At 58.2% G+C, this 16,369-nt stretch overlaps 3 protein-coding genes across 5 annotated transcripts in view; 2 read left to right on the top strand and 1 right to left on the bottom strand.

The window, feature by feature from the left end:
* CNTFR (ciliary neurotrophic factor receptor) overlaps positions 1-16,369 on the top strand; it is a 467,758-nt gene that overhangs the window by 5,369 nt on the left and 446,020 nt on the right. The gene's annotated exons all lie outside the window — the stretch shown is intronic.
* SIGMAR1 (sigma non-opioid intracellular receptor 1) lies at positions 4,326-8,729 on the bottom strand. Its single transcript, XM_069879773.1, has 4 exons — positions 8,582-8,729; positions 7,071-7,271; positions 6,084-6,176; positions 4,326-5,774 (listed from the first exon to the last, which is right to left on the bottom strand). Exons 1-4 carry the CDS (start codon positions 8,727-8,729, stop codon positions 5,548-5,550), a joined length of 669 nt encoding a protein of 222 aa, XP_069735874.1. The 3' UTR covers positions 4,326-5,547.
* Positions 8,824-13,446, top strand: GALT (galactose-1-phosphate uridylyltransferase). Of its 3 annotated transcripts, none has more exons than XR_011339354.1 (12): positions 8,824-8,875; positions 10,025-10,194; positions 10,271-10,346; positions 10,466-10,514; positions 10,721-10,850; positions 11,108-11,164; positions 11,451-11,573; positions 11,701-11,833; positions 12,553-12,636; positions 12,728-12,882; positions 12,984-13,147; positions 13,263-13,446. XR_011339354.1 is itself a non-coding variant. In XM_069879828.1 (12 exons), the coding sequence occupies exons 1-11, from the start codon at positions 8,824-8,826 to the stop codon at positions 13,047-13,049; spliced, it is 1,095 nt and encodes a 364-aa protein (XP_069735929.1). In that variant the 3' UTR covers positions 13,050-13,084; positions 13,263-13,446. The 3 variants fall into 3 exon arrangements, 2 of the variants coding, with proteins under 2 accessions (XP_069735929.1, XP_069735928.1); XM_069879828.1 differs by having other exon boundaries at positions 12,984-13,084; XM_069879827.1 differs by having other exon boundaries at positions 12,984-13,446.

Raw genomic sequence — 16,369 nt, 5'->3', positions numbered from 1 at the left:
GCAACATGGTCCGAACCCCCTCAAAACAGGCTTCCCAGAGCTCCTTTCACCTGCCTGGCATGGGCAGGATAAGGCCTTGCATCTCCTCTGTCACTGAAGAGACTCAGTGCTGCTGATTGCCCTGTGCCCCTGCTTGCAACAGGGTAAACTGAGTCACCAGGACACCATCAGCCACACAGAACGTCAGACAAAGACGTGATCTGGGGTAAGCACACAGCACTCTGGTCCCACTGCTGCACCCACCCCACTTCACTGTCCCTGCTAAGCCAGCAGCCCTGCCAGGCTGTCCCTGCACTCTCCCTCTGCCTGCCTGCCAGTTCTTTCCTGACCTCCCTCTTCTATGGAGGCTGCTTTGGCAGGAGGCAAACGAGGTGCCTACTCTTCCCCGAGCATTTTTGGCCAGAGCAGCTGCGGGGCTTGCACAGATCCCTGGGGAATAAGCATCATCATCATCCCGCCACGCTGGGACATCGGGATGGTGACTTTGGGCCTATCCTACAGCCAGGGCAGGTTGTCACTGAGACCTCATGCTGCTGCTCTGGGTGTTGGTGGCAATGGGTGGTGGCTCTGTCCCATCTAAGGCCACCTGTGTGGTGCAGGGGCCAGGGACTTCTGCTGTTTACAGCCCAGCACAAGCTGAGTACTGCCTTTTCCCTGGAGCATCTTGCGGAAACAGCTGCTGGGTTCGCTCTCGGGCTCCTCAGCCTGGCCTGAGCCTCTGCCATCTTCATACGTCCCTTTGCGGGGAAAACCTGCTGCTCCTGGGCTCTCTGGCTTCCCTGCAAGCGTCTCCAGAGAAACTGTCCCTCGTTCTTCCACAGCACTGGTGATCCCCAGGTCTCCTTGAGATCCTGGCAGCCCAGCAGTGCTCAGCACTGAGCAGCATCCTCACCAGAGAGGCTCTCCTGGAAAAATTAGTCCCTTCCGTAGGAGAGCAGGGCAGCTCCCGACCCTGCAGGGCCCCCCGGGCACTGTTTATCTTTGCACAGGAGATAAAGCAGCTGTCGGCCATCCCATTTCAGGGCTAGACAGCTGTAGCTCACCCCATCCCATCCCATCCCATCCCATCCCATCCCATCCCATCCCATCCCATCCCATCCCATCCCATCCCATCCCACTGCTGCAGGGGACCTCCCAGCGTTTGCCAGCCTGCCCTGAACATCAGTTTGCTGACAGCTGGCTAGCTGTCCTGCTGAGTCGCCCCTGATAAGTTATGACCCAGCCCCATTTCAGAAGGACCCACAGGGCCAGCCACTCCTCAGGACTTGTGCCGTCTTCACCGCGCAGGGATCCAGCCTCCCCTCTTGGTATTGCTGCCTTGCACCCCAGGGTGCTGGGCTGTGCCCCATCCCTGCACACCCAGGGCAGGGAGGGAACTGGGGTTGAAGGCTGGGCTAGGTGGGATGAGTCAGGTGTGGTGATGGTGATGGGACCTCTCCACAGCCCAGCAGGAATCCCAGCATTTGGAGAAGCTCCCCCCACCCAAAGGCAGGGCTGGGGTTTTTGAGTCAATGTGGCACCCAGGGGGATGCAGCCAGGCTGGCTAGTGGCAGCACCAAGGTCTGTGTGGGGTGCACTGAGTCCTATTGCCCTGCGCATGGCCACGAAGGGACCTGGCCCAGCTAGCCCAGTTCCTCCCTAGAGCCTTCATGGTGAGGACAGTGGCTGTGGGGCTCTGCACAAGTGTCACAAAGTGTGTCTGTGCTCAGGCTTTCCCTGGGGCAGCAAGCAGAACTGTGTCCTCTCCATGCTCCTACCTGGCATCTTTGCTCCACTGGCATCTGGTGACAGTCGTCGCTGGAGAGAAATCCCCCAGACAAACGGCTATCGACAGCTGCGTTGGAGGCAGCACAAATAGATACTGGAGGTATAGACGGGCACGGCAGACAGCGGAGCAGATTGAGAGATACTTGGAGGAGAGAGATACCGCAGGAGAAATAGGGAGATAGATCCTATGGGCTGATCAATAACCACTGCATGCAGAGGGACAGCAAGATAGAGCAAGCTGCAGGGGGAAGGTATTTGATGGGCAATGTTCTCCCTGGTGACATCTCCGGGAAGCTGCCACTCATGGTCACTTCAGCTGAGCTGGGACAGAATCATAGAATCACCAGGTTGGAAAGGACCCACTGGATCATCGAGTCCAAACATTCCCATCAATCACTAAACCATGTCCCTGAACACCTCACCCACATGTCTTTTGAACACCTCCAGGGAAGGTGACTCAACCACCTCCCTGGGCAGCCCGTTCCAGTGCCCAATGACCCTTTCTGTGAAATACTTTTTCCTGATGTCAAGCCTGATTTTCTTGATGTCAAGCCTGACCCACAGTGCAGGTGTTCATGTCCGAGTCTCCTTGCCCATCTTTGGCTACCCCACAGGTGTTTGGTGTCCTTTGAGGTGCCCTGGAATCCCACTTGGCCTCTGGGTACCAAAGGATGCGTACCTCCCATGTGTTCTGCTCACATCCTCTGGCCCCTGAGGGATATCCCTGCCACCTGTGGGCACCTCAGAGGGTGCTGGAAGCCTGTGTGTGGGCAGAGTGGCAGCTTGAAGTGTAAGCCCTGCCCTTGTTGCAGGGGCTGTACTGGAGCTGGGTGCCTGTGGATGAGTCCCAACACCATGCCTCAGTTTGTCCATGTAAAAATGATGGCAGGCTACAGGGAGCTGGGTCAGTTTGGCACAGAGACATGGATGAGGAAGGAATGGATGGCGGGGGGGAAGAGGCAGAGACAGCGAGAACCTGCAGGACATGCTGTGTCCAGGACCCATCTCTCATCTGCTGTCACTGGGGGCACCTACCTGCTCTGTAACAGGCTAAAAACACCTGACCTGAAGGGAAGGGCTTCTTTTGGGGACCCTTGAATGCCTGGTACTGTACCTGTCGTGCCATGGCAAAGCAAAAGCTCCAGGTCCCAGCCTGGCTCCATCCCGGTGCCACCGCGTGCTGCCTGGTTTCTCTGCTGGTTACATCCCAACAGAGATGGTGAGGAAGGTGCTTCTGGAGCATTCCTTCACCTGGATGGGGCCCCCAGCCCTGCAGACAGGCTAGGGGAGATCCCCCACCCCTGATGGAGTTATTGACATGGGCGCTACGGAAAACACTGCTGAGATTGTTCACACTAATGTTATTTAGCAGCAATATTTCCGTAATAAAAGAAATCAATGGGCAAGAGAAAAGACCTGTCCGGAGCTTTGATTTTCTCATTTTAATGGCATACTTATTTACTCCCACCAGCGTCCCCATTGGATTTTCATTACGTGGCCTTCGCTGTAAGTGGAGCGGTATTGATACAAGCTGCTGAGTTAGCGCCTTCCTGCGCGGACTGGCACGGGATTGCTCGTGTTCCTTGACAGGGCCTGCTAAAACCCCAGGGAATGGACACAGCACGGGGCCAGGGCAACAGGGACACACAGGCACACACACAGAGCCTGCTTGCACACGCGTGTGCACACACGTCTGCCCATGGGCGCACAGGTGTGCACACACACATACCTACTTGTCCTGGTGGTCTGTACACACACGTGCACTAGGATTGCACACGCATCTCACCTGCATAGGCACAAACACACACGACTCCTCTGCCTACACGCATCCCCCCCGTTTGTGTCTGAGCACTGACATGTGTGCGATTGCTCTGACTGTACAGAAGCCCAATTATTCAACCTATATACACACGTGCCATCCCACCTGTTCTGCCTACACCAACCTGCAAACTGTTCTACCTACATGGATGCACACTCTTAAGGGATGCCTGGCTGCCCTGCCAAGATGCACACACACAAAACCATCCCTGCTTGCATCTAGATACACATGTGCATGTGATCTGTCTGGCAGCATTTGCACGTGCGCACACACACACACACACACACACACACACAGCCTACATTCCCTACAATTTCCTCCTGAGCCCTTTTCACACCAGGACACGTGTGAACTTCGCAGGACCACCAACCCACTGGGCCTGTCCACCCCCAGGGCTGCACATCCAGCGTCAGCACTGTCCCCTAAAAAGAAGGAGCAGCTCTAGACTCTTGGATTCCCCATGGAAGCACGGCCCTGGCACCAGCCCAGGCTTTTTGGCTGAGAGAGGAGCACCAGCACCATATCCTGCCGGTTCCCAGGAGCTGAGACAGGCCTGATCCTGCCCAGCACTGCACCCCCTGGCTCCCAGGACCACAGGTGGGATAATGCCAGATGTCCAGGGACACTCGACTGTCCTCAGCTGCCAGCAGGACCCGTGCCTGGCACCGGATAGTTATGACACTGTCTCCACAGCATGGGCTCAGCATGCTCCAGACACTCTCCTGAGGACCCAAGCAGGTAGGACGAACAATTTTATTACTGATATTTCTTTTCAGGTGACAAATAAAGAGCAGCCCACTTGCAGGGCTGCCGGTCAACAGGATAACGACAGTCCAGGGAGCAGAAAGAGCGACATGCTACAGGCCTGGTGGCCAGGGACACACATGATAATTTGGCAGCAACGCAGAGGTGAAAGCCCTCCACCAAGCAGTGAGTCCACACAGGTCCAGCTGCAGGGCTGCAAGCAGGGTCCACAGACAGGCTCTGTCAGGGCACTGCAGCACTCCCTCAGCGGCCAGGACCCTGTGGCATGAGCAGGAGGGCCGTCCCCAGGGGGTCTCACAGCCAGGGAAAGTGTTCTGAGGGGTGAGATCCCATCCTGAGTTAGTAGCGGCTCGGCATCCTGCAGACACTAGGTATGTGCATAGCCCAGAGGCCACACAGAATGGACTCTTGGTTAAGGCGACAAACGGTGGCTCTCCCTCTTCGGAGGGGATTGTAGGGAGGGGGACTTTGGGGAACTGGACCTTCTTTCATCCCTGGCTATCCCCGGGGGCAGATAATACACAGGGGACTAAGAGGGACCTCCAGCACAGACGCTGAGAATCCCCTCACTGCTGGGTGTTCCCAGTGCAGATCTTGCCCCTTGCCAGGGTGACACGTTGTGCTGCCAGCCCACATCAGCAGGTAGAGCCACAGGAGATGCTGCCAGCTGGATACAGCACCCTGCGCTGCCTGCAGACCTGGCAGCCTGACAGGGAGAAGGGAATCTCTTGGCCAACCTCCACAGCGGGTGCTCTGACTCACCTCATCCCATGCACCCCACTCCCAAGGTGGCACCCTCCTGGTGTCTTGGGGAGCTGCAGAAATTTTGCAGAGCCTGGAGACAGCCAGCTCCAGCCCTTGTCCCACTGCATGTTGAGGGCACGCAGTGCTGTTCATACCCTACAAGGCTACTCCAGCCCTGAGAGATGGAAAAGCAGGACTCGGCTCCAATATTAAAAAGGGGAAAGGCAGGTAGTAAAGAGAACTGACGGTCTGTATTGCTGTGACTGCCACGCTGCCTCTGTCCTGGCACGCAGCTGGCCCGGGGAGAAGGACAGAGCAACCTGGGGGAGGCACAGGGGGAAGACTCCTGCTGCCTCTGCTAGAGCCTGGGCTCTGGGAGGAGGAGGAAAAGGGGGGAAGGCTGGGAGGAGAGGAGCCAGCCGTGCCCAGCAGAGTGCCTGGGAAAGCTGGGCTCAGCAGCCCCAGGTGCTGAAGAAGGCATTGGCTTCCAAGAGCAAGCCCTTGGCGTAGACACGCAGGGTGTAGAAGAGAGTGACGAAGTCCTGAGTGCTGAAAAGGGTGTCAGCCAGCGCAAAGGTGAGCGTGGAGGGGATGAAGCCCCGACCGTACTCGACCATCCAGGTGCCTGCACTCCACTGCACTGACGTGGCCTCTCCTGCCTGGTGCACGATGGTATCCCCTGCCAACACATACAATCAGCATGGCTCACAGTGACTGCCCCACATCAGACCCAGAGAGTAGACATGCGGGATTGGGAGTTGCAGGGCCAAGCACTCCAAGCCTTCTCCAGTCTTGCTCACTTTTCTCTCACTGGCGTCAACTGAGATACTGGGATGTGCCCCTAGGGACACAAATTGCCCCATCGTGAGCTCCTGGCTTCTGACGGTGGGAAGGAAAAGGCTCTGCAACAGCAGAGGTCCAGTCTGCAGAGTGGCTGGGCCCCCGATCGTGGATGCAGCCCATGCAGTACCATGGTTGCTGCACTTACCTGGATAGTATATTTCACTTTTGGTGGTCCCCTCCTTCCACTGCCGGAAGGTCCCCGAAATGACGGTGTCAGAGATATCTGCCCAGTAACGACCTGCAAGAGGACAGACAGCACTGGCTCAGCGCATCCTTGCTGTGGACAACTTGGGAGCTCATGTCTGAGCCATGGAGCACCCTCTAGGGGGAAGGATGCCAGCCCCAAGGTCTTGATATACAGACGAATGCAGCTACACTGTGGGCATAAAGATTCCAGTATTGCGTGTGTGCCAGGGCAAACGGCCGATGCCTTGGCGTACCTGCAGTATCAGCAGCAAGCACGGAGCAAACACCCGATGTTCTCATGCTTGCTAGCTTGTTGCCACCTTGAAGACCCATGGTTAGTTAGGAAAGGAATGCACTAGGTGGAAAACATGAAGGTAAGGGGCACATCTGCGGGAAACAGGGGGGTTGCACTCTGTGGCTGTACTCTGGGATTCTCACGGGTGGAAATTCACTGGAATAGCTGTTATTGGATACAGAGGCACTATATAAGGTTTGCATTCTGTAAATAAAGTTGATCTCGATTGTTGCTCCCATCGATGAGGTCCATGCCTTAATCGCTACACTACATCTTTTACCAAGGCTGCCTGTGTGACTGGCCATATACCACCAGCCCGGGCTGCTCAGTATCTTTACGCCACATAATTTCCAATGTGTTTGGCATTTGCTCCCTGCTGAAGCACTGGGAGACATGATGCCTGCCATTGCCTGCCAGCTGGACGCGGAGACTCCTGGCCACAAGACATGGCGTGCATAGGGACCTGCAGGTGCTGCAGGACACCACAGGGGCTAATCCCCACAGCAGAAGGCGTTTTCCAGCATAATGCACCCTGTAAAAGAAGTGGAGCAGCAGGCTACTGCCCCAGGCACACCACAGCTGGGCAACCAGTATCAAACAAGTGGAGTGGGAAGAGCTCAGAGAACCCGCTCGCCTACCAGCCCATCTTACCTGAGTGGCCTCCGGTGTCAACAGCTGTCCCGAAGAGCAGCACGTACTCGGTGAGTGAGGCATGCAGGAGGCACATAGAGCCCATCCATCCACCCGCATTCACAAACACCCACTGCAGGTCCTCATCTGGCAGGATGTGGCCTGGGTGCTTTTTCCGTAGCTCCACAATGATCTTGGAGAAAGCCAGCTCATGGTCCAGCCCTGCAGCAGCCGGGGTTACCATGAGTCCTTGCACAGAGCAAGCCCTGCTGGCACCCTCAAATACCTTCCACAGCCACAGGTTCCCAGAACATCCTTAGAGGGGTCTGCGTAGGAAAGATGTTTCCTCTTTCCAGCTTTCTGCCCTCGTGGCCACTGACCTGGCCCCACTACTTCCCCGCACAGTGATGAAGGATGCGCAGCACTGAGTGCCCACCTCAGGAGCTGGCCTACATGGGGAACCCAGGCAAGATAACAGTGGCCCTGCCCTGGTGACTCCGCTGTGACCACACACCCTGTGTCCTGTGGGGCCAGCCCTCCCCTCCAGCTGTAGTTGTGGTGTTGCTGCTGCCCCTGACCCACTTGGTGCTTGGTCCTGTCCCAACCCCAGGCCCGAGAAAGCCACTCTAAGCACAGGTTCAGCCCCAGCTGGGCTGGCTGATGCCACTTCATCCCCATCCCTCCTTCGCTCACCCCACTTCCTCCATGCTCCACAAAACATCCCTCCTTGTTTACCACTCCTGCTGCCCCATCCTCAGCTTCCCAGCCCCTATCTCCTTCCTGACCCCATCCCCATGCTACCTGGTAGAAGCCTCCTTGCTTATCGCTCCTGCTGCCCCATCCCAAGCTCCCCATCCCCTTCCTGACTCCATCCATTTCCTGATCCCATCCCCATTCCCCTCCTGGATCCCAGACTCCCTGTATCGGAATCTCCTCAATCCCACACTCCAGCTACTGCTCCCTTCCCCACTCCAAGCGGCTCCACACCCCTCTGTGGTTCCATTTCTCCTCTTCCTACCTCCATTTCTCCCAGACCCAGCTTCCATCCATACCTCCCCACTCACCCTCCACCACCTCCCCTCTCCAAGCCCAGTTACTGGTTCCTTCTCCAGTCCAGGCTGGTGCACACCTCTCTGTGGTTCCTTTTCCCCTCTCCCCAGCCCCATCCCTCCCGGACCCCATCCCCATCCCTCCTGGACCCCATCCCCATTCCATCCGGACCCCATCCCCATTCCATCCGGATCCCATCCCCATTCCATCCGGATCCCATCCCCATCCCTCCTGGACCCCATCCCCATTCCATCCGGACCCCATCCCCATTCCATCCGGATCCCATCCCCATCCCTCCTGGATCCCGCTCCCCTCCATCCTCCCCCTCTACACCCCCGTGCCCAGTTACTGGTCCCTTCCCCACCCGAGGCCGCTGCGCGCCCCTCCGTGGTTCATCTTCCAGTCTCCCCACCCCCATTCCTCCCAGATCCCATCCCCATTCCTCCCGGATCCCGTCCCCACCCCTCCGGCTCCGCTCGTACCCGCGTGGTGCCGCGCGAGCTGCGCGATCTCGGCGGGGCTGAACTCGTACCGCTTGGCCGCCAGCCACCCGCGCAGCCCCTGCAGCAGCAGCGCCAGCGCTCCCAGCGCCAGCCCGGCCCGCAGCGCCCGCCGCGCCGCCGCCCCCATGGCCCCGCTCCGCCTGCTCCGGGCTGCGGCGCCGCGTCCTGCGCCGGCGCGGGGCGGGCGGGGAAGGGGACGGGCCTCGGGGGGAAGACGCGGCATGGAGGGGCCGCCGGGGGAGGGGGAGCGGGGCGGCCGCTTCTGCGACAGCGGTACGGACGGGGGCGTCCCGAGGGATCCCCTCCCTCGGCGCCCCGCTCTTCTCTCCCCTCTCTTCTCTCCCCCCTCCTCTCTCCCCCCTCCTCTCGCCCCGCTCCCCTCTCCCTCGGCGCCCCGCTCCCCTCTCCCTCGGCGCCCCTCTCCCCTCGCCCCTCTCCCCTCGCCCCTCGCCCCTCGCCCCTCTCCCCTCGCCTCTCTCCCCTCGCCTCTCTCCCCTCGCCTCTCTCCCCTCTCCTCTCTCCCCTCTCCTCTCTCCTCTCGCCCCGCTCCTCTCGCCCCTCTCCTCTCTCCTCTCGCCCCTCTCCTCTCTCCTCTCGCCCCGCTCCTCTCGCCCCGCTCCTCTCGCCCCGCTCCTCTCGCCCCGCTCCTCTCTCCCCTCCCTCGGCACCCCTTTCCCCTCTCCCTCGACGCCCCTTTTCCCTGTCACTTAGCACCTCTTTCCCCTCTTCCTCGACTCCCCTTTCCCGTCTCCCTCGACGCCCCTTTCCCTCGGCACCGCTTTCCCCTCTCCCTTGTTGCCCCACTGTCCCATACCCTGCCTTATCGACCTTCTCCTTCTTTGCCCCTCTCCCTCATTGCCCTGCTACCCTCTATCCCCTCTGGTCATCTTGCTTCCCTCACTCCCCCCTTGTTGCCCCTCTCCCTTGTTGCCCCTCTCCCTTGTCACTCTGCTTCCCTCTACCCCCCTGTTGTTGCCTGTCCCTTGTCCCCCTACTTCCGTCTCCCTTGTTGCCCCTTTCTCTTGTCACCCTTCTCCCTTGTCACCCATCTTCCTTGTCACCCTGCTGTCCTCTTGCTTGTCTCATTCTTCTCTTTCCCCCTTGTTGCCCTGCTCTCCTCTCCCTTGTTGCCTGGCTCCCCACTACCCACCCTTGTTCCCCTGTTCGCTTTCCTGTTGTCCCACTCACCCCTCCCAGACACTCTGCTTGCCTCATGTCCCATTCACCTCTCCCTCCTCAAGCCCCTCTTTCCTGTCTCCCTACTTGCTTCTCCTTGCCAGATGCCCCTCTCCCTTGTCACCCCACTCCCCTTTCCCCCTCCTGGATGCCTCACTTGCCTGATGCCCCACTCCACTGAAGCTCCTCATCCCTCTTGCCCTGCTTGTTCCTTCCACTCTGATCCCTGCTCCCCTCTCCCTGCAGAGCATCAGCACACTCGTTACAACCCACTGCGGGACGACTGGGTGCTGGTGTCGGCCCACCGGGTGAAGCGGCCCTGGCAGGGGCAGCTGGAGAAGCCACCCCCCGAGGATGTGCCCCGCTGGGACCCCAACAACCCCCTCTGCCCCGGGGCCACCCGGGCCAACGGCGAGGTACCACCAGGGACCTGGGGGTTCGGGCTCTTTGCACTGCCCTGTCACCCCCTGATCCTGTCTCTCGCCCCGGCAGGTGAACCCCCAGTATGAGGGCACCTTTGTCTTCCCAAATGACTTCCCTGCGCTGCAGCCAGATGCTCCTGAGCCTGGTAACTTCTTGGGGTAGATCAGGCTGCTGGGGGCTCCCAGGCTCAGGTGCTGGGGGACATGGAGAGGCATGTGTGCTGGCACAGCACCCTTTCCCTCCCTGCTTTCTGTCCTTCCCCAGGTGAGAGTGATCACCCCTTGTTTCGAGCGGCAGCAGCCCGGGGTGTGTGGTGAGTATGCCCACAGCTCTGGAGGGTCTAGGCTGTGATGCCAGCCAGGACCTGTCAGTTGAAGCTGGACCGGGCTTGCTTGCCTCCTTGTACTGCTGAGGACACCTGCTCTGTTTCTGGGGTTCCTGTCCCCTCTTGCACCGTGACCTGACAGGGTTGTGGAGGTTGCTGGGGATGCCCCCCAGCCCCATGTATCTCCCCTGCAGCAAGGTGATGTGCTTCCACCCCTGGTCGGACCTGACGCTGCCCCTGATGTCCTTGGTGGAGATCCGGGCTGTCATCGATGCATGGGCAGAGCTGACGGTGGAGCTGGGTGCCTCCTATCCTTGGGTGCAGGTCCGAGCTGGTGGGGGCTACCTTTCTCTCCCTGCCCTGGGTGTCTCAGGTGGAGGTGGGGAGGGCAGGAGTGGGTGCTCAGGCATCACCCTGGGGCTGGGGCTGTTGCAGTCACATGTGGGTCCTCTGTTCCCACCTCATGCCCTCCTGAGCCTTTCCAGGCAGGTGAGGATGTACTCTCCTGCGGGATGCTGTCCTGCTGTGCCAGGGACACCATGGCAGCCTGCAGCAGGGACCTTGGATCTTTTCCTCCACAGATCTTTGAGAACAAGGGAGCGATGATGGGCTGCTCCAACCCACACCCCCACTGCCAGGTGAGGCTGTCCCACCTGTGACCTGGCTTAACCACATGTCCCTGTGGGCGACCGTACAATGCAGGCAGAAGATGTGAACAGGAGTCCGCCTGCCCTGGTACCAAAGCCTTCTGCCTGGAGGATATCCCTGTGCCTGTCCTGTTTCCTCCCCTCTTGGGGACTGTCCCTTGTGGCTGCCACATTGGATTCTCCACCTGGTGGCAGCATGGACCTGCAGATGGGCAGCGTGGCTGGGACTCCCTTGCAAAAACCAGGTACAGGTAATGCAGCCCTGTGTCCCTCCCAGGTGTGGGCCAGCAGCTTCCTCCCCAATGAGGCACACCTGGAGGACCGGACACAGCGGCAGCACCTGAGCCAGCACGGCGTGCCCATGCTGCTGGAATATGCTGAGCAGGAGTCTCACCGGAAGGTGAGGATGTGCCTGTTGCCCTTCTTGGGAGCTGGATATGTACTGGGGCGGGCCCCCCAGCTCCCAGGAGCAGTGCCCCTCCCCAGAGCACTGGGGATGCTCCCCCATTGAGCGCTGTGTCCCACAGGAGCGGGTGGTGGTGGAAAACACAGACTGGCTGGTTGTGGTGCCGTACTGGGCGACTTGGCCCTACCAGACCCTGCTGCTGCCCCGCCGTCGCGTCTGCCGCCTCCAGGACCTCCTGGAAGGGGAGAGGGACAGTGAGTGACCCATTGCCATGTCCTTTGGGCTCAGACTTTGTTAGAATCATAGAATCACCAGGTTGGAAAAGACCCATCGGATCATCGAGTCCAACCATTCCTATCAATCACTGAACCATGCCCCTCAGCGCCTCGTCCACCCGTGTCTTAAATACTTCCAGGGAAGGTGACTCAACCACCTCCCTGGGCAGCCTGTTCCAGTGCCCAATGACCCTTTCTGTGAAAAGTTTTTCCCTAGTGTTCAGCCTAAGCCTCCCCTGGTGGAGCTTGAGGCCATCCCCTCTTGTCCTGTCCCCTGTCACTTGGGAGAAGAGGCCAGCATCCTCCTCTCCACAACTTCCTTTCAGCAGCTCTGTGCCAGCCTTGCTGCTGCTGGAGGGTCTGTGTCCCCCTGGGGTGCAAGACTTCCAGGGAGAACAAGCACCCCAGTTATACAGGGGTGGGAGCTGGGCAACCACCATGGCTCTACTGGTGGGGGTACTGTTGTGTTTTTTTAGGGTGATGAAGCTCATGGTGCTCTAATTTCTTGGGGTGCTGGCTGATTAGAAACAGGGTCTGCATGGGTTGGGAGGGAAGTGGCCAGCTTGTCCCTCCTGCCTGTCACTGATGTCCACTCATGAAGAGGGGCTCAGGGTGACCCTCTGCAAGCCAGGTGTGCTGCCTGCCCTTGGCAGGGGGCTGGCTGGCTTGGGATGTGACTCCCAGGCACTCCCCTGCAGGCCTGGCCTCCATCATGCAGAGGCTGCTCATTAAGTACGACAACCTCTTCGAAGTCTCCTTCCCCTACTCCATGGGCTGGCACGGTGAGTGGTGTGGCTGGGGGACCCCCATGACCCTTTTATCCATGTCCCGGTCCCCTCCCAGGGGCTCATGTAGTGGCTGCACTCCTGGCAGGAGCCCCCACGGGCCCCTATCTGAAGGAGGACTGCGGGCACTGGCAGCTCCATGCCCACTACTACCCCCCGCTGCTTCGTTCCGCCACCGTCCGCAAGTTCATGGTTGGTTATGAGATGCTGGCGCAGGCGCAGCGGGACCTCACACCGGAGCAGGTGAGCACAGCTTGGGTGGCGATGTGGGGAGCTAGGGTGTCCCCCTGCCAGGGCTGTCCCCAGGACTGGCTGCTGGCTGTCCCTTGTACTTTGCCCTGCAGGCAGCTGAGCGCCTGAGGAGCCTCCCCGAGGTGCACTACAAGCGGAGGGCCAAGGAGAACTCATGATGGGAAGCTGCGGAGCTGGCCCTTGGTTCTGCTGGGTGAGGCCAGGGAGTGGAGTCAGCTAGGGGTGGTGAGAGCTGAGGCCTGGGAGCTCATCAGTTGTGAATCTTTGGGTCTCCCAGCTTCTCCTGAGCCTTGTCATGGCTGGGCCAGACTTGGGGGCTAGTTTTCCCTGTTCAGGTGCTCCAGTCCTAATCCTGTGGCATCCTCGTGCAGGCATTATGGTTCCCATGATCTCCTTCTCCATTGCAGTCTGCATCTTCCTTCCTCCAAAGTGTGCTTATACCAGCACTAAAGGGCTTGTCTTCCTCCCGGTCCAGTTTTACTGGTGGGACTGGGAGCGCTGCCTGTCCTGTGGATGGACACAGCTCCACTGACCAATAAAACCTGTAAGCAAAGTGCCTCTGACTATGTCCTGGTGTCTCTCGGCTGTGGGTGGGAGGATTGGGATCTTTGGTAGCGACAGCCAGCTAGAGTTGGGGGGATAAGTCTGGGGCTGCAGGGGCTTTGCTGGCACCTCTCTGCTGCTTGTTGCTGAACCTGTCTCTGCGTTGCCTCTTGTTCCTCCCTGGGGGGAGCTCTGAGCCTGCCTGAGCGCTGCAGGCTCGGGGAGGAGTGGGGAGCAGGGAGGAATTGATGCAGCCCAAGGTGCGAGTTTGTGCCTCCTGAGAGAGGGCTGAGACCCGGAAAACTCACTGCATGGAGACTGCTGGCCAGAGATGCCTGATCGCAGCTCACACAAGGGCTTCTATTCCTTCTCCCTGCCTGGGGCTGCTGTGCAGAGCTGCCGGGATGCAGAAAGGAGCTGGATCATTTTCTAGCCTGGAGGCTGCCAGGCTGTCCGGCTCTTTTTGTGGTGCTGCTGCTCCCTTTCTTCTTCTCTGTACCCACCATGCCCCGTGGCGTGGGGCAGCAGCAGCCTGGGCCCCAGGCTGAGCTGAGCGATGCTGCCGCTGGCTCTGTGCCGCTTTGCCCAGGGCAGCCTTGGAGCTGTGCGTGGGTGGGTCCTGAACAGTGATTCCCCACAGCTGATGGGGAGGGAGGGAGATGCCCAGAGCCATCTGCTATCACGTCTTTGTGCAAATAGTTTTTATTTGTCACTAAAGAGCCATTCTCTTAACTCCTTAATGAGGCCTGTATCCTTGTCAAGTCCATAAGTGGGCTCCTGGGACTAGAAATACCTTGCAAGGAGAGAAATGCTTGCCTCTAACCTCCAAGATGACAATTTATGGGGAGGACTGTGCCTTCCTTGCCCCATCTGTGCATCACTCCCCCATCCCTATCCACAGGACAGGGGCAGGGAGAGGGAGCACAGCCAGCGTGAGGCTCAGAGCTAGGCTGGATGAAGCCCTCCCATCCTCCTCCCTGGTAGCCCCATCCCAGAGCCCACAAGCCATCCTACCACCTGGCCTCAGGGCTCCCTGAAGGCCCAAGAGTTTTGAGGAGAAAGCAGTGGGTTTTGGGGTGAACCTTGAGCTTGGAGCCATCATTGTACACAGCATCCTCCTCAGGGCGTAGGGGTGTCCAGTTTAGGGTCTGGCCTCTTGCAAACTGACTTCTTTCCTCCTCTCTGGGCTCTGCAACCATTCCCATTGCAGCCACCATCCCTTTTCATCGAACAAGTGCCTCTGAACTTCCCTGCTTATCCCCTGGGCCCTGGAAAAGTGGCAATGAATTGGCTTAAATGTGGGAATCCAGATTGGTGTAATTAGCTGCTGAACTGGTTGTAACGAAGCTAGTCATCTCCCTGCACGCGCAGTTAGCTCTGATTTAATAGCCCACCAGCTCCCAGCCTGGGCTGCAGAGCCTCGGCCCGGGGCCGTAAATGAAACTCGCAGTAAGTCAAGCGGTATTAAACTTTACAGTCACTGTCTTTAAAAACGAGACTCTCTCTCTAATAAATCAGAACAAGTGGGATTGTAAATATCGAGGCAGAATCCATATTGCTTAATTAAACAGTGCCTAATGAACAGCCTGTTTGTTGTGTTGTGATTTAGGATGGAAGCTGGGGAAGTGGCGTATGCTGACAAGTGCTGGTACCAATGCTGGGATGCCCTCCCTGGCAGGTAGCAGCTGCTGGAGTTTAGCTGCTGCTAAAATAGCTCAGAATTTAGTATTTTTACTAAAAATTAAGTTTTCAGGGTGGAAGTCAGCATTAGGTGGAGGAGGAGGAGAGGGACCGCTGGTGTGAGAGCTGGACCCTGGCTACACTGATTTCCTCCCCTCCCTTATGATTGATAAGATCCACCTCCTCTTGCCCCAGTATTTTTACTGGTGTGCACAGGGGTGTGGAAGGCTGGAAGGGAGCAATGAGCTTTTCCAGTGGCAGGGGGAGGAGTGGGGTTGATGTGAATGGAGCTGCTGGGGATGCAAAGGCATTGCAATTTATAGGAACCATTGCAGCCACACCGTAAAGCCCTGAAGCCTTCTATGTTGTGGTAGTTACAGTCCAGTTGTAATAAAAAAGTGATTTATAGAGAGGAGATTAAAAACATCTAGCTGGATGCAGAATGGTGGAGTGGAGGGGCTGCGGAACACCCGGCTGTTGCTCTTGACTTGGAAACACCAAAGGGAAACTGAGGCCTGTTGGGATGCCCTGTAGGGATGTGCCTTGGAGCCGTTTTACTTCTGCAGGGGAGCTGTTGGGACATCATAGTGGGAAAAGTGTCCCTGCAATGGAGTCACCCTTTTTCTGAGCCCCCATCCTCCAACATCAGGGCAAATATTAAACATTCCCTGCAATCCCTGCCCTGAGCTGCTCTGGAAGGATGAGCAGGGCAGGCGATGGAGGAAGCAAGGGGAGCTGAGATGAAGCTTGACTATGGAGTCAATGCATTAAAAATGTGTTGAGGTCCCGTGAAGGCATTTGCTCCATCTACGGTGCATTGATAGGACTGTGAGGGATTAGGAAAGGGCCCCGGTGATTTTGTGCTTGGCTGGCATGTCCTGCACTCTGCAAGGAGCAAGGGAAAAGCCCAGCTGGGGATATGGAGATGTGGAGAAGGTTGAGAGAGTATGGCCAGGAATTTAGTCTCTTTTCTGTCCAGTTTTCTGATGCCACTGAAAGCAATGGGTCAGGCAGCCAAGGGATGTGGTCTCCCCAGAGCTGCTGGGGCTTTGGTTTGACTAAAACAAACCAATGTGCTTGTCCAGACTGCAGCAGTGCCTGTGTCCATCGTTGTCCCTGGTCTGTGTGTTTGGAAGACTCTGAGTGACCCCAGCTCTGACACTAACTCCTTTTGCAGCCATGAATACGTCCTGGGATGCTGCTCCAAGATACTGCCCCAGTGCACAGAGACCCTTTGTCATGAGTACTTAATAAC

The sequence above is a fragment of the Phaenicophaeus curvirostris genome, chromosome Z (genome assembly GCF_032191515.1).
Source record: "Phaenicophaeus curvirostris isolate KB17595 chromosome Z, BPBGC_Pcur_1.0, whole genome shotgun sequence".
Lineage (NCBI taxonomy): Eukaryota > Metazoa > Chordata > Aves > Cuculiformes > Cuculidae > Phaenicophaeus > Phaenicophaeus curvirostris.
Note: the sequence above shows the minus strand (reverse complement) of the source record. Positions and strands in the feature narration are given on the sequence as shown.